The following is a 22453-nucleotide window of genomic DNA, read 5'->3' as shown; positions in this document are numbered from 1 at the left end:
TCTCCTCTCTAACTCATCTCTCTCTTCCTCTTTCCCCTCTTTCTGTTTCCCTCTACCGTTCTTTCTATCCTCCTTCTCTCTCTCTCTCTCTCTGTCTCTCTCTCTCTTACTCCTCTATCCATCTCCTCTCCACCTTTCTCTCTCTTCTCTCTATCTCTTTCACTCCTAGCCCCTCTCTCTCTTTTTCTCTTTTTCTTCTTCTTTCTCCCTCCTCTCTATCTCATCTCTCTTCCTCTTTCCCCTCTTTCTCTTTCCCTCTACCTTTCTTTCTATCCTCCTTTTCTTGCTCGTTCTCTCTCTCTCCCTCTTACTCCTCTCTCTATCTATCTCCTCTCCACCTTTCTCTCTCTTCTCTCTATCTCTTTCACTCTCTCCTAGCCCCTCTCTCACTTTTTCTCTTTTTCTTCTTCTTTTCTCTCTCCTCTCTAACTCATCTCTCTCTTCCTCTTTCCCGCTACTATTCTTTCTATCCTCCTTTTTTCTCTCTCGCTCTCCTACTCTCATACCCCACATCCTTGCTCTCTCTCTCTCTCTCTCTCTCTCTCTCTCTCTCTCTAGTCCCAAATCCCACTTAGGAGGACAAAAATAAATAGCGGCCGCTCACTGGAGATGACACATGAATGTGGGGATGAAATATTCATGTGCGTTTTTAAAAGCCACTGGTGCAGGAATGTCACTGGTTCAGTGAGGCGATGGGGCCGGAGTGATGGATGCTGGCGGAGGTAAACTACAGACCTGCACTCCCCTAAAAGGACTAATGTGTCCCGTGTGAGAATTAAAGCGCCAGCTAACCGTCTCCGTCGTCACGCTGGTGAAAATGTGTCAAAACGGGACGTTTGGTTGATGAAGTCAAGTGCGTCGTTTATTCTAGGGCCTCTTAGTGACGACTTCCATTCACGAGGTTATCTTCTAAATTTAAAAAAAATAGAAACTAGTTGAAATATTTATGTTTTGTGCTCCCGGTTTGTAATAAAATTATGATGTTCTAAGCAATGAAATAAGCGATCTTTCCACTTCTTTCCAAAATAAAGCCACACTGAAAAATAACTGATGTCATTACGTCTCAACGAGACATTATACAGATGGATATTGTGAATAAAATCATATACGCTACGAAAAAAAGCGTTGAAATCCTATAGTTCACATTAAACGACAACAAACAGCGCCCACTAGTGGTCCGACGTGGAAACGTCATTTTCAGTAGTAACTGTGGCGTTAACATGAGCATTACATTAATCAAACTCTTTTAAAAGAACCATCTAGGTGTCGCTTTTCGTGAGCTACGTGACGGACGAACGCAACCAAACCAGAAAGCGCACAAGTTAAAAAGAATGAAAAAAGAAATCAACTTCGCGAAAGTACGAAAATATTCATGTCGATCAGTTGTGAAATGAAACCAGAAGGAAATCCGTGCACAGAAGGTGTAAACAGCCCAGCGTGAAAACAAAAAGACATTTCAGTTCAGTGGAATTCCATCTTGAACGTGTACCAAAATAAAAAATTTAACTTCTATAGCTGTTGAATTATGCTAGTTTTTAGAAATCCAACCTGACAGCATGGCTTCCAGGCAAATTATAGTTTTATATCTAATATCTCAGATCTGTGTTGTCTTTTATCACACTATAAGAAACATGGGGGTTTTTTTTTGGTTTTTTTAAATCAATGCTTTCTTTTTTTTTTTTTTACAATTTTCTAGATGGGTTGGCCGGATTAAAGCCTCTTGCGGCCGGTTTTGGCCCACGGACCTTGTGTTTGACACCCCTTGTTGGATGAGTTCGACCTCATTTCACCTAAATCTGTTTTATTTCCATCAAATGCGATTTTTTTTACCACAACGCTTGCATCAAGAACACATACGACCAAATTCAATGGATAACCCGCAGGGGGGAAAAAAATCCTAAAATGCCACTTATTCTGTATATAAATCATATATATTTCTTTTGCATATATATATTTTCCCCTTCCAGCCCGTGCTCGTGCAGCCCCCCCCTCGGTGCCACTGACCTTGCATGAGAAGTGATGGTGCACAGCCAGACTGAGCGCCTGCTTCTTGAGCGCAACAAGGCTGGCCGAGCACTTCTCGCAGCACGCAACTTTGCGCTCGGACCTCCCGAAGCCGGGATCCGCGCCCCTGCCCAGGGTCCCCCCTCCTCCTCCTCCTCCAACTCCTCCTCCTCTTCCTCCTCCTCCTCCTCCTCCGAACGACATGGTGCTCCTGATGCGGTCCCCCACGGTCCCGGACAGGGATTTACCGGCCGCCGGGACGTCCTCCGCTCTCTGGCACATGCCGGTCCGGAGCGGCGCGCCGCCGTCCGGCGCGGGGCGCGCGCCTCCGCCCTCAGCGCGCCCGGAGATGGAGAAGCGCACCGGGTCGCTCCGGTCCCGCAGCTCTGCTGAGCGCTGAGAAGTAAATCACCACACGCAGGATGTATGTGGGCTTTTGGCGCAAGGGCAAATTAGATATCAATCGATGTGGACAACTGTAACCACACCCTGCTGCTTTCTTCTTCTTTCTTTTTTCTTTTCTTTTTCCACCAGAGCAACAAAATCACTCCATAATAATTAAGTTAAAAAAAAACAAACCTCAAACTCGCGTAATCTCCTACAAATGTCTCCCAAAAGAAATTGTTGGGAGATGGGATAAATGTGACTCACCCAGTGCGCTCCTCGGACGGGGGCAGGAAATCTCTCTCCTCTTCCAGTCAGAGATGACATGACAACTTGTAAATATTTAAAAAGATATCCGAACAAAGGCAGGGCGCATGTTTGTGGAGTTGAGCGGCTCCGGAGGCGCACAGTAGAAATAAGACGCTCATGATATGAGCGCAGAATAGAGAAATAAAAAAAAAACAAAGTGTGGGTCTGCAGACACACAGTGGAGGTGGGAGTGACGTGCAGCAGCTCAGAGCACTTCATCCACTCTGATGGGAATTTTTTTTTCTTCTTTGTTTTTTTTTTTTTTTTTTTCATATTACCTCCTCGGGGAGGCGGTGCAGAGCAACAGGACCGATATTTGTTGTCATTCACAATTTTGCCCTTCATGCATGCCGCACACACACACACACACACACACTGAAGTTCAGTTAAGTTAAAGATTTATGAGTTATACATGAGTTTGTGGAAAGGAAATTATTGAGGCATGTAAAAACATATTGAGCTATATATATATATATCCCAGTTCACACTCAAAGTCCACACCATTCAAGTCAGCATTCATTTTAGTTCAAATGTTGTTGTAATCAATGGCATGGATAAATTACAATAAACAGGACAGTGACAATCATGGCCAGAAATAATCATTGATAACAGGCAACGGGCCAGTCACTATCTTTTTAATTGAATTTTTATTTTCTTAAATTTGTTTGAAAAACGAGAATACAGATCATACAAGTCACTTTTTGACATATGATGTAGATTTTTTATGGTAGATAGTTTACTTTATTTAATTTTATTTATGTGCTTGCCTAAGAGGCAATTATTTATTAGAATTTGTTTTTTATTTTTAAAAATGTTCTATTCTATTGTAGTCTATTCTATTCAAGTCTATTCCATTCTGTTGTATTATCCTGTATCCTGCATGTCGTTGCCCTTCAATGTCGTTATTACGGTGTTGACAGATGGCGGTGCGCCGCTCTCCGGGCCTTTACGGTAACTGACGTCTCCCTCCCCCACACCGCGGGCTCCGCTCAGCTCTTCGCCGGTGATTGGTCGCACGAGCCGGAGCCATTTGGCGCAGTTTTGAGCTACGTTCGTTGACAAAGGGCGTCCTATTATTTATTTATCGTCGAATTTCTTTAAGGAGAAAAAAAAAAAAGAACTCCACACACTAAAAAATTCGCGACCGAACCTCAAGATGAGCGCCATCAACGTGAAGAAGCTGAAAGTGAACGAGCTCAAGGACGAGCTGAAGAAGCGCAATCTGTCCGACAAGGGGCTGAAGCCCGATCTCATGGCCCGCCTGCAGGCCGCCCTGGACGAGGAGGCCCTGGTCCCCAGCTCCCCGCTCGCCCCGCACCAGGACGCCGGCGAGGACGAAGGCTTCGGCCAGGCCGCCGACCAGGAGGGCATGGGGGAGGAAGAAGAGGGCGACGGCGGGCCGGTGGAGGAGAGCATGGAGGCCAACGAGGAGGAGGAGGAGGAAGAAGAAGAAGAAGAAGACGAGGAGGTGGAGGAGGAGGTGGAGGAAGAGGACGAAGTGGAGCCGGCGCCGGCGCCGGTGCCGGTGCCGGAGCCGGAGAGCGCGGCGGGCGACGGCAATGGCGTTGACGAGGAGATGGTCGAGGGAGAAGAGGAGGAGGAGGAGGAGGACGACGACGACGAGATGGACCCCATGCTGAAGGGGGACGTGGACGACATGGAGAAAATAGACGCAGAGGACGGTGAGCCCGGAGACCAGGCCGCAGAGGGTGAGTGCGGTGGGGCTTGCTTCTGGAGGAATGTGGCTGGTTTGGATGGACTGTTGGCGGCTGGGTGTTTTTTATTTTTATTTTTTTCCGCTCGGTGGGAGCAGCGTTCGAAGTCCGCGTCCATGTTTTGAGGGCCAGGCCTCGCGACGATGCTAAGCTAGGCGTTAGCCCCCACTCGAGCCAGCCAGCGCCGGGCTCCACATAGGTTAAGCTAACGACACCACCACCCCACTCCCACCCCCACCCCCAGCCTCCCTCCCTCCCTCCCCACCTGTTTCTGATTATCAACCACCAGTCAGACGTTTTGGACGTGTTCTAGCTGCGTGTAGGCGAGGTTTTTTTTTTTTTTTTTTAGAAGTTTCGGTTTTGTGTTAGCCTGTTAGCTTGCCAGTTAGCCGCCCCCCCCCCCCCCTCGTTCCTTTGTGTCCGTGGTGCAGCCGCTTCGCTAACGCAGAGGTTCCCCCGGTTAATATTTAACTCCGAACCGGGTGCTGGTTAAACTGTAGAGAAAAAAAACCCAGCATTTGTTTAAAACACGGAATGTTGCATTTATATATTTAAAAAAAAAAAAAAAAAACCGGGTTGTCAAACATAAGGCCCGTGGGCTAAACCAGGCCCGCAATGCAAGCGCCAATCTGGACAAATCCCACCAAAATAAAATTACAAAGAAAACTTTATTATTTTAATATAGTTTTAGCGGACTAAACGCTATAATTTGAGACGTTTCGATGTTGCCATGGGAGCTAGCAAACTAGCATTAGCCTTGAAGCCATGCTGTCTGGTATGAATTTGTGAAAACATGCATAATTATGCAACAATTACACAAGTTCTTATTTTACTTTATGTTGAGATTGTAATCATTTTTTTTTCTCCAAAAGTAACTATTTGATTTTGTGGGAATATTGAAATTTTTATCAAGTACACTCTGCACCACAACAAAGAAAAATGTGAACATTTAAAGATAATTATTGCACTATTTTACCAGTCCGGCACACTTAAGATAAAATTGGACTCTACATTGTGTGTTTGACAACCCTTGTTTAAATGAACTGTTGGCTTCTCAATACGCAGTTGATTTTTCAAATTATGATGGAATTATCATGATTATCTGAAGCAAGCGAGGCTCGACCTGCAATTCATTTTTTTTTTTTTTATGTTTCCAAGATTACCTTGTTATGTACTCCCAAGTTTGTGACCTCAATCCGGGGTCAGGAACCTCTGATTTAGCCAGCCTGCGGCTGCGTTGCTCTAACACGTGGTTAAGTCTGTTCCTGGTTTTGAATAGAGTTATTCCGATGGATGGAGATAAAAAAAAAAAATCTATTGCCTTACAGATTAGCGTCAATAATAGCTAGTTGGGGAAAGGGTTACTCAAGGGTTAGCTAGGTCTCCCTGCATGTTGCTTTTGACCCACTTTTCCCCCCTCGCAGTGAACGAGTCATACATCAGTATATCGTCAGCCCTTTAATTCAGGGTTAATCACACTTTACTTTTCAGAGACTTGTTTTCACCATGCAGCCCCAGCAGACACTGTCCACAAGGTTCACTTTGGGCCAGCTTCTACTGTAATTACTACCTGGTCTCTAGCACTGTTGCCATTTCTGGAGTATGACTGTATTTGTTGTAAGTGTAACTATTGAGGTGTTGCCTCTCAGTAACATTGATGATTATGGTCGACCCAATGTAACTAATGAACGGGCTTCGTGGGGCCAGAACCCCACTGCCAGTCCGACCTCTCTCTCTCTCACAAAAAGGAGCACCTCATCCTATATCTTTGTTCTATTTTCAAAGGAGATGCGGACAAAGACACGAATGCTGATCAGAAGAATAAGAAGGGTGTTAAGAGACGCCGGGAGGAACATGGAAGGGGCTACTTTGAATTTATTGAAGAGAACAAATACAGCTGGTAAGGATGGGACAGAGCAAAATGGCCTTCAGCATCCCTGAAACGCCATCCATAGCTTTGTTGGACTGTATTGGCTTTAAGCGCCAATGCACATAACTAGCAAGAGGAGAACCCTCTTTTTTTTTAAAAGCTATTATACTACTTCCCAATAACACGACTTTCACACACATGTCTGGAGGGTCATCCCTGCCGTTTGAAAAGAGCCTTACCATTTTTTACCTTGAAACCTCTCTACAGTGCCCAACTCTCACACCGTGTCTCTAACGGACTGCAATTCTGTAGCAGAAGTGCATCTATCAAGTCTCTCTGAACCGTCACACATGTTCCTCGTGCCACGTATTGTCTCGGTGGGCCCGCCGTGTCCTCGAGGTGAATCGAGGCCGCTCAAAAGAACCCAGACAAAAAAGTAGCAGATGTGCACTTTTGAATGGAAGGAGGGTGGACTGTGGGGGGAGAGGATAGTGACGAGGCGTGGGAGGAGGAGGACGGGGGGTGGGGGGGTGGGGTAGCACAAAAGAGTGTGTGACGTCCACGGATGAGCTCGCTATTGGCCGTCCCATCGTTTTTCCTCGCAGTGGTGTTAATTTTTTTTTTTTTTTTTTTATTTCTTTATTTTTTACTTTGTTTTTTTGTTTTTTACTTTTCTTTTCACTGGTTGTATGATGTCAAAATGCTATTTCTGTCCCATGTGTCATGTTGTGCGTCTGTTATCACGGTGTGAGAAAGTGGGTGTGTGCATTTTGCGAGGCTCCTTCTCTACTCTGCGAGGGTGGCATCATGCATGGGGTGTGTGTATGTGTGTGGGTGTGCGTGGGTGTTTGAGAGAGTGTGTACATGTAAATACTTCTTGGTCAGTGTTTTGTTTTCATCGCGCTGTCGACACCGAGGGGAGGATCAACGGGCTGATTCCCCCACCGCCCCGATGGCTTTATCATTTTTGTTGAGGGACGTCTGGGACTTTTCACTAACATTCAGGGCGACTAAACTCCCGGAACACCTTTTTTTTTTTTTTTTTTTTTTCCTTTTTAGCCAAATCGGGAAAATAATTTAAAATTTTTTTGCCTTTTTGAGATCAAATTACGAAAGTCTTGGTTTGGACGACTTCCCCTCCCATGTAGAACCTGAACACGCTTGTTGCGAAATCGCCCCGTTGTTCAGCCACACAGCCGCCACACATCTCCCCACGAGCCGCTACTTGTGCACCACTCAAGGTCGATTTTTTTGGGGGCAAACACAAGAGACGGCGCGTTTCAGGAGCTGAGGGGACGCTAATATTGTCGGACATTTAAAAAAAACAAGAAAAAAGTCGGCTCACGAGCTCCTACTCTGGTGGATTCCAAGTGAATAATTACTCCTTTGGATTTCCTGGTGAAACGTCTTTAACGTTCATTAAGGTACACGTTTAAGTTCTCAAGCAGCCAAGCATGGTGACATCATGCAAAGTTAAATATAAATTGACCCCCTTGTTGCTGGGCCTGACCCCCCCACACACATACACACACACAGAGACACACACACACACACACACACGTATATACACACAGTCCTGTGAAATGGGAGCTGTATGTGCTCTCAGGCCAGCGGGCAGCCTGTTATGCTAAGGCTAAAGTTGGAGCTGTTTTCTTTCTCTCTTGTTCTCCATGTTGTAGATTTCGCTGGATGCCACGAGGTAAGTGTCGTCTGCCACGGCCTACAATACTGCTGACATTGCCAAAAGTTTGCAGACTGGTTTTGTTTTACTTTTTTAAAGAACACAAAATAAATTGTACCCCATTTTTACCACTTTTTTCACTTCCCCCCCCCGTTAATGTTTTTCCTCAAGTCGTGCCCTCGGCATCTGTTTGCAGCCACGATAAGTCGTGAATCCTCTAACTGGTGTGCTGGCGTCTCTTTTCAGGGCCTTTAAGTCTCCAGTGCCGCCCTTGGAGGAGGAAGATGAAGAGTTTGATGACACAAAAGTCTGTCTGGACACCTGTGAGTTGTGATCCACGGGAGTACGCGGACGTTGCCACGGCTTGTTCTCAAAACTGAAGTCGTCGTCTTCTTCTTCTTCCAGACAACTGTGACCTGCACTTTAAAGTGTCACGGGACCGCTACAGCGCCTCGTCTCTCACGATGGAGAGCTTTGCTTACCTGTGGTCCGGAGGGAAGGCCACCTACGGGGTGAACAAAGGCAAAGCCTGCTTCGAGATGAAGGTGCGGTAACCGGGGGTGACGCTTGAAACTCCTAGGTGGAAGCCGAGCCCGCCACGTCGGTTTTTTTTTAAAAAACCTTCTGGTTCTCTTGTCTGCAGATTACAGAAAAGATTCCCGTCAAGCACATTTCAGGCAAAAACATGGAGATCCACGACGTGCAGGTCGGCTGGTCCCTGACGACCAACGATCTGCTGCTCGGTCAGTAACTGACGCCGAAATGTTGTCGACAAACTAACTTTGTCTCGGAGATGTCGCAGCCTCTTTTGCTAACGTTTGACTGTATTTCATACGAAGGAAATATTGTGAACGTTGCATGAAGTGTGAAACAATGTAGCTGTTCTAGATTTATTTGGAATACATGGTTATGCTGCATCATGTCAGAGACTGGAGAGCTCCCTCTAGTGGTGTGTGGCGGGAACCACATGGGCTCAAACAGTTTTTTTTTTTTCCTCCACCAACGTGCAGGCGAAGAGGAGCACTCCTACGCTTACTCCGGGAAAGGCAAGAAGACTACAAACTGCGTGACCGAAGACTTTGGAGAGACGTATGAAGAGAACGACGTCGTCTGCTGCCTGATCGTAAGGAACCGCTACTTCACAGCCGGGCGCCACGACGCCCAATAGCGCCGCTTCATTAGTCCCTTGCCCGTGTTTGAGGTTTTCTCGAGTCGTTTGGTGACGCGATGTCCCGTCCGTCCCACGTTCTCTCAGGACTTCGAGGGCGACGAGGTGGTGATGTCCTTCGCCAAGAACGGCGGCGAGCCCGCCGTGGCCTTCCAGGTCAGCAAGAGCAGCCTGGACGGCCGGGCGCTCTTCCCCCACGTCATCTGTCATCTGCCACAACTGCGCCGTGGAGTTCAACTTCGGCCAGATGGACACGCCGTACTTCCGCAGCCGCAGGACTACACCTTCCTGCAGCAGGTGGACGTGAACGAGCGCGTCCGCGGCCTCAAGGGCCCCCAGACCAAATCTGACTGCGAGGTGAGTCGCCTAGCGCTCGTTCCGATGCCCCCCCCCCCCCCCCCCCCCCCCGAGTGAGCGTGGAGATTTCAGTGAGCGTTGTCGTGCAGATCATCGTGGTGGTGGGCCTGCCGGGCTCGGGGAAGACGTCCTGGGTGAAGAGCCACGTGCAGGAGAATCCCGGGAAGTACTACATCCTGGGCAGCGACACCATCGTGGACAAGATGATGGTCAGTGCCGGCCGGCCACCGCCGCCTTCCGGGACCTTTGTACAAATCTTACCGCCGTGGTGATAAATGTGTGTATATATATAAATATATATAATCTGTTGTGACGCAGATCAACAGCCTGAAGCGTCAGTCGAAGGACATCACCAAGCTGACCGCCATTTCCCAGCGGGCGCCGCTTTTCCTGGGAAAGTTCATCGAGATCGCCGCGCGCAAGAAGAGGAACTACATCCTGGATCATGTAAGCGGCTCGTTCTGGATCTCTGCTTTCGTCTCCTTTGCGTAAATCACTTTTAAGTTCAGATTCAGATCAGAATTCAGATTCAGAATGACTATTAATCCCTTGCGATGACTCCCTCAGGGAAATTCAATTTCCAGGAGCTAAAGAATAAATAAAATAGGATACGGCTAACAAAAAAAATTATAATTATGTACAATATTATATAGACCAGGGGTGTGAAACTGATTTCAGTTGAGGGGCCACATCAACCTGATCTGACCTCTGGAGGCCCAACAAGTCAAACATAACATGTTAAACTGCAGATATGGACAAATGTTAAAGTCTTTCCTTCTTTTGATTCTTTTGTAACTGCAAGAATTTGCCAGTCTATTCTGAAATATACATATTAAAGGAAATCAGATATTATTATATTTGCAAAAAAAAAACCCTCAGTCACCTGCATCTGGATGTCGTACGTTTATTCAGGATTAAAACAATTTGTCATCTGGAAATTGTTTTGAGTTTACGTGTCTAAAGTATCACTTCACATAAGTTGGACTCATTGTTTTATTGTGAAAGGTGTTGCGTCATGTGACCTCCACAGACGCATTAATGTCGGGGGTCAAATTCTGACCAAGGGCGGTTTTGAGTGTCATTTTTGCCGATCGAGTGTTTTTAGATCAGCCTCTTGTCAGTTTTCATATTTATACTTTTATTAAAAAAAATCCCATGGCGGCCGGATTAGATCCTCTGGCGGGCCGCTTCTGGCCCCCGGGCCTCATGTTTGACCCCCCTGATCTAGACTCTTCACTGACCTTTACTAAATAGAAATAGTCAAAAAGAGTAAAAACTCAGAATAAAACATAGAAGTGTAAAGTGACAGGTGACGTTAAACTGCACTGTGGTTACAGACGAGGTTATGAGGCAGTAACCAAGAATCCTGTCACCCCCCCCCCCTCACTCCTCCCTCCTCCCCCCCTTCAGACCAACCTGTCCGGCCCGGGCCAGAAGAGGAAGATGTGCCTTTTCGCAGGCTTCCAGCGCAAAGCTGTGATCGTCTGCCCCTCGGAGGACGACTACAAGGAGAGGGTCCAGAAGAAGGTGGAGAGCGACGGCAAGGAAGTGCCTGAACACGCCGTGCTCAAGATGAAAGGTGAGAGAGGAAATAGAGGAGAGAGAAACAGAAAATATAGAGAGGGAGAGAGTGGGTTTATGAGAGAGAGAGAGCAAGAGAGAAAAAGAAAGGGGGAGAGAGGAGCTTGATAGAGGAAAGATAGAGGGAGAGCCAAAGAGAGGAAGTAGAGAGAGAGAGAGAGGAAAGATAGAGGGAGAGAGAGGAGCCGTAAGAAGGAGGAAGAAGAAAGAGAAGAGAGCTTGAGGAGTTAGAGAGGAGAGAGAAACAGGGAAAAGAAAGAGATAGATAGAGAGGGAGAGAGTGGGGTTACGAGAGAGCAAGAGAGAAAAAGAAAGGGAGAGAGTGGGGGTTACAAGAGAGAGGGGAAAGATAGAGGGAGAGCCAAAGAGAGGAAGTAGAGAGAGAGAGCAAGAGGAAATAGAGGAGTTAGAGAGGAGAGAGAAACAGAAAAGAAAGATAGATAGAGAGGGAGAGAGTGGGGTTACGAGAGAGAGAGAGCAAGAGAGAAAAAGAAAGGAGAGAGAGGAGCCGTAAAGTGAAAGAACAAGTGCATTAAGGGTGAAACAAGCACTGAGAGAGAGAGAGTCGCTGCTCGTGAGTTTGGTTTCCCTTCGCCTCCCGTCTCATGGTTCCTCCTCCTCCTCCTCCTCCTCCTCCTCCTCCTCCTCCTCCTCCTCCCCCTCCGCCGCCGGCAGGTTTCTACTCGCTGCCCGAGGTGGGCGAGAGCTTCGACGACGTGGTATTCGCCGAGCTGCCGAAGGAGGAGGCGGCCAAGCTGCTGGAGCAGTACAAGGAGGAGAGCAAGTCGGCCCTGCCCGCCGAGAAGAAGCCCAACCAGGGCAGCACCACGCCCAAGCGGGGCGGCGGCCCGCGCGGCGGCGGCCGCGGGGGGAAGAACCAGTTCGGACGTGGCGGCGGCGGCGGTGGCGGTGGCGTCGGAGGACCCGGGCCTCGGGGCGGCGTCCGCGGAGGCTTCCAGAACAGGGGCGGCTTCCGGGGAGGCAGAGTGCATTCTGGGGCCAAGAGCAGCTGGAGTGAGTTCAGACCTCCATAAACAAAACTAAACAAACAAACAAAACGCAGGGTTTTTAATCGGAACGCCGTGTGTCTGCAGGTCCGGGCCCCCGCGGCGGCTTCAGCCGGCCCCCCCCGCGGCTTCCTGCCACCCCCAGCCTTCCGGGGCGGCTTCCCCAACCGGGGCAACTTCAGCCGGGGCGGCGGCCCCATCCCCAGCCTGGGCGGCTCCCCCCGGGGGGCCCCCATGAGGGGCAACATGGTCCCCAGAGGCGTGCCCATGGGCCGGGGCGGGCCCATGAACCGCGGCAACATGAGCAGAGGCGGCGGCGGCGGCAACATGAGCCGCGGCGGCGGCAACCGAGGTCACCCCAGCCAGGTGGGCCCCCCCCGCCGACTAAAAACACCTCCGTACGGCGAGCCGGCGTGATCTGACTAACCCCGCCCACTTCTTCAGTTCCAACAGAGGGGCGGCGGCCGCGGTAACTACGGCAACAAGAACGGCAACTACGGCAACAACAGGAACAGCGGCAACTACGGCGGCAACAGGAACGGCATGGACAAGGCTCAGGCCTTCAACCAGAGCTGGCAGCAAGGGGTCAGTGCTTGTTGTTGTTAGTGTGAATGCCTTGCCTTGCCTTGCCTTGCCTTGCCTTGCATTCACACTCTTGAGATTCTGTTTCTGTTTATTCTGGACGTTTTTCGAATCGCTAAAACTCTTCCAATCTTCACCCGTTCGTCACCATTCAAATATCAAATCGTGCAGCTTTTTCGGCACTCTCCGGCTAAGTTCTGGCTTTTTGAAATCTCGTCAACTTTTTAAAATATTTCAACTTTTGTGCCACTTTTTTCCAATGTTAACGGATGGAGAAATTTTTAACTCGCTATAACTTCTTCAAATCTTAACCGATATCAACCATTCAACTTTTAAACTGTTCAACTTTATCAACTGTTTCAACTTTTTGTAACTTGTGCAACTTTTTGAAACTTTTTCAACTTTTACAACTGACACTTTTTCCAACTGTTTGACACTTTTTCCAACTGTTTGACACTTTTTCCAACTTTTTGAAACTTTTTCAACTTTTACAACTGACACTTTTTCAACTGTTTGACACTTTTCAACTGTTTCAACTTATTGAAACTTTTTCAACTTTTCCCAACTTTTTTAACTTTTTCAAAGCATTCCAGTCTACCTGCCGCAGGCAGGCAGCGAAAAGCATTACAGTTTGCATATCAAATGCAGGTCATCTAGTTGTTATTATCGTTGTGGGTGTGTCACAGTGTGTAACCATGTGTGTGTGACTCCGCCCCCTCTCCCCTCCCCCCACAGTTCTGGAACCAGAAGCCCTGGGTCCAGCAGTTCCAGCCCGGATATTACTGAGACACTTGTTCTAAAAAGGACTGGTGGACGACAGCGAGATCCACCGCTCGCCACGGAACATCTCATCGCCCTCCCGCCCTCTTCCTTTCTTTTTTCTCTCCTTTTTTTTTTTTTTCTATTTTTAAAACAAAAAAACAAACAAAAAAAAAAGAATCCTCTCCGCCGACTGCCGAGACTGAAGCGACGACATTCCACCGGAGAGTGGAGCGAGCGTCACGGCGCTCCACACACACACACACACACACACACACACACACACACACACACACACACACACACACACACACACACACATGGCCGGCGTGGCCTCAGTCTCACCCTGCTTGTTTTTGTTTTTGTTTTAAAGTTGTATATTTCCAGATATTCCACCACTTTTAACCAACCATGTTTTTAAGAGAACCTACAGTTATTTGAGCGATCCATTATTTTTCGCCAACCCCTCCCCCGCCCCGTTTGGCAGATATTAAGAAAAGCTTTTTTCGTTTTTTTCTTTCAGGGTTGTGTGTTTTATCTGTGCCGTGAGTTTAGTTGGGGTTTTTTTTTTTTTGGCTTTTTTTTATATAAAATACAAATTGTAAATAGGTTTTTCTTGTTTTCTTTGCTCATTTCGCAAAGTGTAAGAATCTGTAAGTGTAAGAACCGACGGGACGGTTTGTCGGTTCGTCGCCGTCGAAGCAGCAAAGATACAACAGCAAGTTAAAATTGTTTTTCTTTTTTCTTTTTTTTTTTTTCTCCCCTCGTTCCTGTACTGCCATCGCAGCGCGTATTCCTGTGCAAAAACTAAACTTATCACACTTTATAAATACTTTGCGTTAATTCCTTTTTCCGCAGCCACATTCGGGGGGGAGGGGTGGGGGGGGGGTTAGTTATCACCTCCGGGAATCGAACTTGTGATCCTCTTCCTCTAATGCAGCAACACGTCCGGTTCTTTGATTGAAGGCAAATCGTCTCCATATCAAAGTGTCTTCTACCAGAAAGTGCAGATTTCTCACTCTCGACACTTTTTTTTTTTTTTTTTTTTTTTAATTAATAAACAAGCCATCACACTTTCAGGCCTCTTCCTCGCTTCGGTTTATTTCCGCGGGTCTGACTTGTTCCTCCAGTGGGAAAACGATCTGCTTTTAACAAGAAATGAACACAAAGAAGTGTAAAAACAAGCGGCAGGAACAACGAAGCTTCCACCTTCTGTCGCATGAATGAAGCAGCGTTTTAGAGGAACGACCGTCGGAATCTAGTGGGACGTCGATTTACTGAATAAATTCAGAAGTGCAGGAAACGACTGGCGGGTCTTTCAGTGTGTGGGACAACTTTAACACTCATGAGGAAAGTAATCCATCAAAGTGCTGATTTAAAGACTTAATTTGTCGTTGGAACATTAAAATCAATTAGCTTCTTCGCTACAAATCACAAGGATCAAGTCTTTTGAAAATAAAGTGGTTTAATGCTGCAGTTTGACTTAATTTGTCGATCGGGATCCGGAATCGGCCGTGAAAACCGGCGATTTCTTCCCTTTTTTTCATTTTTGTTTTTTTTAAATCACCGGATTTAATTCGTAATTCAAAAAAGTGGCTTTTTGCGAACTCGTCAAGCCGGACTGATAAAACTCTTCCAGAAAGTTAGTTGGCAAAGTGTCCAGATTGCAGCTTCGCGACGTTTCCGTCCCGTCGTCTTGCCGTTTTTAGATTCTCCTCCCTGGAGGAGCCGGAGGAACGTTTTCCCGTCGGTCCTGAACCGTCCCAGCTCATTTTTCTTACCCCCAACGCCCTCTCGGATAAAGTTAAGATTTCTCTGGTCGGGACGGGACGAGGCAGTTCAGACCGCTTTGTGGCTCTTGTGCGACTGATTGTCCTGTATTGTCTTTTACCACTGACGGGATCCGGGACGGCTTTGTTTGTTTGTTTTTGCCTGCTGTGTGAACTTGGGGGAAACAAAGATGCTCGGTAATCTTCAAGGTCACGAGATGAAAGGCCATAAGATCAAAGATCGAAAATCACCGATGACTTTTTGACCTGGTGGCAGCGATACCCGGGAAGGAAAAAAAAACTAAACGGTTCCTTTAGTGCAAGAATACAAGAGAATAGATGCACAATTTATCCTCTTTTTTTTTTTTTTTTTTCTATTTTTTAACGTTGATTTCTGTGGACGTCTTGATCCAGCACAAAAAATCCGGGTGGCTCATCTTCACCAGCAGACATGAACCAAGGGCTGCACGGTGTCGCCACCACCCCCCCCCCCCCCCCCCCCACAGGCAATAGTATATATATGTGTATATATATATATATGTGTGTGTGTATATATATATATATATATATATATATATATACTTGCTACAAAACAAAAAGCCACTAACTGAACCGTGCACAAATGTTCCTGAATTAACCAACTAGGTAATTAATGTGTCGTGATTAAGAGAGTGTTAGTTTGCCCGCGTACTGCTGTGTGATTCTATTTAAACGTCCGGAGAGGTTATTATTATTATTATTATTAATATTGTTGTTGTTGTTGTTGTGCTGGAGACCGACATTGAGGCGGAATGCAAAGGTGTGTGAGCCGACGACGCGATACAGACACTATATTTTTATGGCTTTTTGTGTTGCAGGTTGTATATCAGGTCTTTTATTATTAAACCCGACGATTGCAAAACCTTTTTTTTTTTTTTTTTGTCTTTTCTATCCGACGGTTTTTTAATTTTTATGTTTGGAAACGTCGGGATCGTTTTTGTTTCTGTCTCGATTAAAAGTTGAAAGAAGCTGACGAACGACTCGGTTTGTTGTTTGTGCATTAAAAAGGTGTTTATTTTATAGTACAAAAAATTCTGCTCACAGCAGGGGGCAGTTTTTTTTTTAGAAACTAAATAAATGTAATATTCATCAATGCACATTGGTTAAAATCATTAATGCAATGCAAAAAAAATGTAATTATCTGCAGCAAATACATTTTACTTAATAAAAGAAAACTCTTTAAATGTGACTTTTAAATTGAGATTCAAGATTATGCCGTAAAATCAAGGATTAAAAATAAGTAAGTGACTTTTAAAAGAAGTCAAATTATCTGTCATGTCCAGAAAATAAGACTGTAGATCTTAGCAGGTGCCAAATAATTTGCAGTGTGATTGAAAGATGATCGGAGTCCAAAAAGAACGTTTATAAAACTTTTGTTGGTTTGAAATTAAAGGGATATTTGAATATTAACTGACCGTTTGGGATTTTTATCCCCCTGGACAATTTATTATATAAATATAATTTATATAAAGTAACCCTCATCCAATTTTGCTCCCCTGTTTTTAACAAAACGGATTTTTCCCTTGAAATTTTCAAAAAAATCTTAATAGAGTTCGGAGCTGCTATGAGCAGACAAACCTGCAGGGGGCAGTGCAGCGACGAGCATCAAGCCATGATGGCTGATCAGAATCCTGGGGAGAAAAAAAAAACCTAAAGGAGAGAAGAAGAAAGTGGGGGGGGGGGGGAGAGAGGAAGAATGAGAGAGAAAGGAATAAAGAGGGAGATTGAGGTAGAAAGTAAGAACAAGAGAGAGAATAATGAGAGGGGGAGAGGAAGATAGAAAGCGAGAGGGGGAGTGAAGGAATGAGAGCCAGAGAGAAAGAGGGGGAGAGAGGAAGAAAGAGACGGAAGGAAGGTGAGAGGAAGAAAGAGATGTAGAGGGCAAGAGAGGAGAGAACATGAGAAAGAACATTTACATTTTGATGTTCCATCCGTCTGTCCATCCATCCATCCGTTCATCCATCTATCCATCCATCCATCAGTTCATCCATCCATCATCATCCATCCATCATCATCCATCCATCAGTTCATCCATCCATCATCATCCATCCATCAATCATTTCATCCATCCATCATCATCCATCCGTTCATCCATCCATCCATCCATCATCATCCATCCGTTCATCCCTCCATCAATCAGTTCATCCATCCATCAGTTCATCCATCCATCCATCATCATCCATCCGTTCATCCCTCCATCAATCATTTCATCCATCCATCAGTTCATCCATCCGTCCATCATCATCCATCCGTTCATCCCTCCATCAATCATTTCATCCATCCATCAGTTCATCCATCCATCCATCATCATCCATCCGTTCATCCCTCCATCAATCAGTTCATCCATCCATCAGTGCATCCATCCATCCGTCCATCCATCCATCAGTGCATCCATCCATCCATCCATTCATCGACTCTTTGACATTCAAACTCTGAGGTCAAAGGTCAAACCACCTCCTGTTGTGATTCTCCTCACTCACACCATCATTACCAGTGTGTGTGTGTGTGTGTGTGTGTATTGAGGCCTCGCCATCCATCCATCCATTCATCCATCCGTCCATCTATCCATCATCCATATGTTTATCCATCCATCCGTTCATCCATCTGTTCATCCATCATCCATCCAGACACATTGTTTTGGCCTCCAGGAGTGAAAAATCAGGTAAAGAGATTTGACTCTTTGACCTTTAAACTCTGAGGTCAAAGGTCAAACCACCTCCTGTTGTGATTCTCCTCACTCACACCATCATTACCAGTGTGTGTGTGTGTTGAGGCTTCACCATCCGGCCTTCCTGACGTCTGCGGCCTCACTTCCTGCCCCCCCACCCCCCCCCCCCACCCCCCCAGACAGCCAGCTGCTCGTCTCAGGCCGGGGGCGGCCATGTTTACCTCCCGGTTAGCGTACCAGTGGACGACGGCCCCCCGCGCGGAGAGCAAACGCCACATCCGGAGCGGCCCGGCGTCAACGCCCACGACGCTAACCGGCTTAGAGCCAGTCGACGTCCATGTTCCTCTGTATGCGCCTTCATAAGCCCCCCCCCCCCAGTGAGCGCAAACGAGGCGCGGCGTAAGACAAAAAGCCAGGCGTGACGGTGGCGGCGCATGAGAATGGAGGCGGATCAGGAAAGAGCGGAGAGCGCTAAGTGGAACTAAATACTTTATTTAACTAATCTGACGCTCATTCAGACAAACACAAGGAAAAAAAACCTCAAACACGCCGGGAGTGACGGAAACACGTTTTAATTTGAAAAAAGAAAAAAGAAAAACACAACACAATGTACGTTATATATTTATATATATACACAAAAAGTGCTCGTGTGTGGAAACCCTCACAAAAATGTCCATTTAAATAGAAAGTACTGCTTTAGATACACTCGTTGCCGCCGCCGCCGCCTCACGCTACGGAGACATTGTCCAGCGTGCACGCGCACTTCTCCACCACCATGTTGGGGAACTCGGCCACCTCGATCTCGGTGTAGTCGCCCTTCTTCACCAGGTACATGATGGGCAGCGGCGCGCTCTCCGCCACCGTGCAGCGCCGCTCGCCGTAGCCGAAGTGGCGGCGCGGCTGCTTGCAGGCGCCGGCGCAGCGGTAGGCCTGGTAGCCCGCCGGCTCCACGATCCAGTACTGCGTCCAGGTGAGCGAGCGGAAGTTGATGAAGTGCTCCTCGCGGCAGCAGGCGTCTCGGCTGCCGGCGCAGTCGCCGTGAGAGCTGAGGGACGGGAACACCAGGAAGTCAGTGGACGGTGAGGAGGTTAGTCAGCCATCTTTTTTTTTTTTTAAGCTATTTTTATTTTGAGTCTCATTTGCACCTACAAATACAAAACTGTTAAATAAATGTGATTTTTTTTGTTTTTTGTTTTTTGTTTTTGTTTTTCTATTTGGGACATTCAAGAAAAGTTAGATTTTTTTTTGTTTGTTTTGTTTTTAATATTTGGGACATTAAAGAAAGGTTAGATTTATTTAAATTTTTTTAATTTTTTATATTTGGGACATTTAAGAAAGGTTAGATTTATTTAAATTTTTTAAATTTTTTTATATTTGGGACATTAAAGAAAGGTTAGATTTTTTTTTAATTTTTTTATATTTGGGACATTTAAGAAAGGTTAGATTTATTTAAATTTTTTTAATTTTTTATATTTGGGACATTTAAGAAAGGTTAGATTTATTTAAATTTTTTTAATTTTTTTATATTTGGGACATTTAGGAAAGGTTAGATTTATTTTTATTTTTTAAATTTTTTTATATTTGGGACATTTAAGAAAGGTTAGATTTATTTTTATTTTTTAAATTTTTTTATATTTGGGACATTTAGGAAAGGTTAGATTTATTTTTATTTTTTAAATTTTTTTATATTTGGGACATTTAAGAAAGGTTAGATTTATTTAATTATTTTTAGTATTTTGGACATTTAAGAGAGGTTAGATTTATTTTTTTTATTGTTTTATTTATATTTGGGACATTTAAGAAAGGCTAGATTAGATTTTTTTTTTTATTGAACAATTTAAAAATGGAAATTATATCCTTCAAGTTAGATAACGAAAGGTCAAGAAGCACCTTGCAGGGCTTTTTTTTTTTTTTTAAATACAAGCAGATCTGACTTTCCGAAAAAAGATATCGGCATTACACTTAAAATTAACAACAAAAAAAACAAACTGCCGTCATAATAATGTTGCATAATTGCATTGAAAGTGGAAAAACCCATAAGAAATGCCTCTCCCATCCACTTTGTATGGGTGCATTTTTTCCCCACAGTTTTTCGGGGATAAATATATTTTTTTAATTTTTGGTTTATTTACGGTTGTTTTATAGCTGGATTGTTCACAAAAATCAAAAGCGACATATTCCCAAACGTTGTGCACGTTTCAATGTGCTTTGTATTTGTGCCCAACTGTGCGTGACTCGTTAATCAGCAGGGGAAATAAATAAATACATAAATACATACACAAATAAATAAATATATAATAATGATTAAAATAATAATTAAAAAAAACCAAAAAAACAATAATAATAAATAAATGAATATATAATAATAATAATAATAATAATAATAATAATAATAATAATAATAATAATAATAATAATAATAATAATAATGATAAAGTTAGGGTTAATAATCAAGTCTGTCTCGAGCAATCTCTTAATATTACATAATAGGGGCTAAAAAAAAGAGAGAGAAAAAAAACCGTGCCAGATTTCTCCATCGTGCGTAAAGGACCCCCCCCCTCCCCGTGACCACCCCCTCGCGCGCTCCGTCCCTCCACATCCACACAGAACGGCGCCCGGGCCCTAATTGTCACACGCCGACACAATATCCTGTATATCAAACGCCGGCGCCTCGTTCCTTACCCGTACTCGTCGAGGTCGAGCGTGTAGAGGACGAGCTCGGGCGTCGCCGAGGTGTCGTTGGCCGTCTGCTCCTGGGTGGTAAAGCGGACACTCCTCGCCACCTCCGCCGCGTAGCTGCCGGGTCTCTCGCCCTCGATCCACACCTCCAGGTGCATAGGTGTGTCCCGGCGCGTCTTGGCCCAGTAGTGCACCGCCTGCGTGACATCAAAGCTCTTCCAGCCGGTCTCGCGGACGTTGATCAACCTGTGAACGAGACGATTCATTCAAATGGGATTTTCCACCACTTGTGCGTCCGCGTAAATCCACTTACACTCGAATTGAATTAAGTTTCCGGCGTCCTTACCGCGAGTCCACCAGGGACGTCCTGTTGGACGCCTCGTCCAGCCAGTAGACGCTGACCCGGGCGTTGGTGACCGGCCGGTGGTTCCTCCTCTCCGGGGCGAAGCGCTTGGCGTGGGACGCCTGCTGGAACAGCTTCAGCTCCGCCATCGTCACCTCGCTGTTGTTCGGGATCCGCTCGTCCATGTCGAACACGACGCGGTGCCGGGTGGTGTCGGAGTACACGTACTCCCCGGGGATATCTGAGGCCACAAGTCAACACCCTCAGCAAATTCCTTTTTCGTGCGTAAAAATGTCTTTGTGCGCTTTTACGCACGGAATACGACCCCGAAGTCCTCCAAATGATATCAATCCTCACGAATCGCTTCTTTTATGTAAAAAAAAAAAGAAAAAAGAAAGAAACTAGAATAACATCCTTACCTGCATTTCCAGGGATCCCCCTCAGGATGCCCGCCAGACTGGGCAGAGCCCTGCGCCTCCTGCTGCGGTGCGTCTTCAGCATGGACACGTACTTGTTCCGGACGTGCGCCGGGACCGCCAGGTTCTCCAGGTCCCGTTTGCGGATCTCGGGCAGTTCGTCCAGGCCGAGTTGCTGCAGCAGCGCGTCCTTCACGTCCTGGTGGGTAAAAGCCGCGGCGAGTCCGCAGAACGCGGCGCACAGGACGCAGGCGCGGAGGAAATCCATGAGGGGTGTAGAGTCTGGGAGTCGTTGACGGGCGGGACAAGGCAGGACAAGGCAGGACAAGGCAGGAGCGGCAGCAGAGACGCGCAGGGAGAGACGCAGCCTCCCTCCTCTGCGCAGCCCTCCTTATATCGCCGCGTCCCTCCCCAGCCGTTCGCACTTCGCCGATGGGGGGCAGGGACTCTTATCAGAACAAAGGTGCGACAATGCAGCCCCGTCCCTGAACAGGATATCTGAAGTGGCCATACTTCAAACAGCAACAATTAGACTCGAGCAGCGTTGGCATCGTGGAGCTGTGATTCCACTGCGACTCCTCCAAACACATGTTTGAAGTCGGTGGTTTTGCCGCAGAAGGATTCTGAAATGTAAAAAAAAAAAAAAGGGGGGGGGGGGTTGTTTTAGAGGCTGCTGGAAAGGAAAGTGACATTTAGTTTGCCTTTAATACAGTGAAGGATTGGAAATATTAACTGCGCCCTACAATGTTCGTACACTTTGAGATTCAAAGAGAAGTTTGTTGCGTAAATTCGCCTTTTACGCACGGAAGTGACGCTTCAGCTCCAAACGATTCGATTCCACGTGGAAAGAATTACGTCTGCAGCCATAAAACAACCTGTTGATTCTAGTCACGTCGTCAGATTCACTGTTTTCAAACCAAAATATGCAAATGTCTTACGCTTATCTTGTGATATTGAAGTTAAACGATTCAATTATGTTTACAAACGATTCAAAAAGAAACGATTTGAGTTCATGAGCCTCAAATCTTCACACAAATTCAATTGAATTAAATGTTGAAGTTCAGTTCAAATCATCGTTTTAAGCTTAAGTATCGATAATTTATTTAAAAAAAACCTACTTAT

At 46.0% G+C, this 22453-nt stretch overlaps 3 protein-coding genes across 3 annotated transcripts in view; 1 reads left to right on the top strand and 2 right to left on the bottom strand.

Moving 5' to 3' along the window:
• Window positions 1-2286, bottom strand: part of kif26bb (kinesin family member 26Bb) — a gene marked incomplete at both ends in the record, with an annotated part of 31062 nt that extends 28776 nt beyond the window's left edge. Inside the window, one exon of the mRNA XM_080513978.1 lies at window positions 2005-2286. Within this exon, the coding sequence (XP_080370104.1) occupies window positions 2005-2286 (282 nt within the window). The remainder of the gene's footprint in view (window positions 1-2004) is intronic.
• Window positions 2287-3709: 1423 nt separating this feature from the next.
• hnrnpub (heterogeneous nuclear ribonucleoprotein Ub) lies at window positions 3710-15653 on the top strand. The gene is given in 17 exon segments (XM_080513760.1): window positions 3710-4406; window positions 6198-6312; window positions 8210-8286; window positions 8369-8508; window positions 8607-8706; window positions 8974-9086; window positions 9219-9335; window positions 9337-9391; window positions 9394-9488; window positions 9578-9697; window positions 9807-9935; window positions 10899-11067; window positions 11745-12050; window positions 12164-12192; window positions 12194-12442; window positions 12521-12661; window positions 13394-15653. Coding segments are annotated over 17 exon segments (2559 nt in total). The 5' UTR covers window positions 3710-3853; the 3' UTR covers window positions 13445-15653.
• A 2966-nt stretch (window positions 15654-18619) lies between these two features.
• Window positions 18620-21599, bottom strand: lft1 (lefty1; the record flags this gene model as incomplete). The annotated part of the gene is made up of 4 exons (XM_080514201.1): window positions 18620-18938; window positions 20576-20818; window positions 20919-21156; window positions 21335-21599. The coding sequence occupies 4 exons, from the start codon at window positions 21597-21599 to the stop codon at window positions 18620-18622; spliced, it is 1065 nt and encodes a 354-aa protein (XP_080370327.1).
• Between the last annotated feature and the right edge of the window lie 854 nt (window positions 21600-22453).

The sequence above is a fragment of the Blennius ocellaris genome (genome assembly GCF_963422515.1).
Source record: "Blennius ocellaris genome assembly, chromosome: 18".
In the NCBI taxonomy this organism is placed as follows: Eukaryota; Metazoa; Chordata; class Actinopteri; order Blenniiformes; family Blenniidae; genus Blennius; species Blennius ocellaris.
The sequence above is the reverse complement of the archived record's forward strand: the minus strand, read 5'-3'. Positions and strand labels throughout refer to the sequence as shown.